Genomic DNA, 206 nt, shown 5'->3' with positions numbered 1-206 from the left:
CCTGCACCCACAGGAAACCCTGGGCCTCCGGGCAGGGGGCTGCTGCCCCGGGGGTGCGGGGGGCTCACCCTTGTACACGAAGATGAAGGCCTCCAGAAGGAAGTAAGTAGCGCTGTACCACCCGTTGAGGAAAAGCAGGACCTGCAGCGGTGCCGAGGAGCGCTGGCGGCCTGCGGGTGCAAAGCGGCGGTGGGCGGGGGCGGCAC

General features: G+C 69.4%; 1 protein-coding gene across 1 annotated transcript in view; it reads right to left on the bottom strand.

Moving 5' to 3' along the window:
- Nucleotides 1-198, bottom strand: part of LOC104620060 (transmembrane protein 216-like) — a gene marked incomplete at both ends in the record, with an annotated part of 1,025 nt that extends 827 nt beyond the window's left edge. The window contains one exon of the mRNA XM_010286146.1: nucleotides 69-198. Within this exon, the coding sequence (XP_010284448.1) occupies nucleotides 69-198 (130 nt within the window). The remainder of the gene's footprint in view (nucleotides 1-68) is intronic.
- Between the last annotated feature and the right edge of the window lie 8 nt (nucleotides 199-206).

Source organism: Phaethon lepturus, unplaced genomic scaffold (genome assembly GCF_000687285.1).
Source record: "Phaethon lepturus isolate BGI_N335 unplaced genomic scaffold, ASM68728v1 scaffold45294, whole genome shotgun sequence".
Classification (NCBI taxonomy): domain Eukaryota; kingdom Metazoa; phylum Chordata; class Aves; order Phaethontiformes; family Phaethontidae; genus Phaethon; species Phaethon lepturus.
This window is presented reverse-complemented; position numbering and strand designations above follow the sequence as displayed.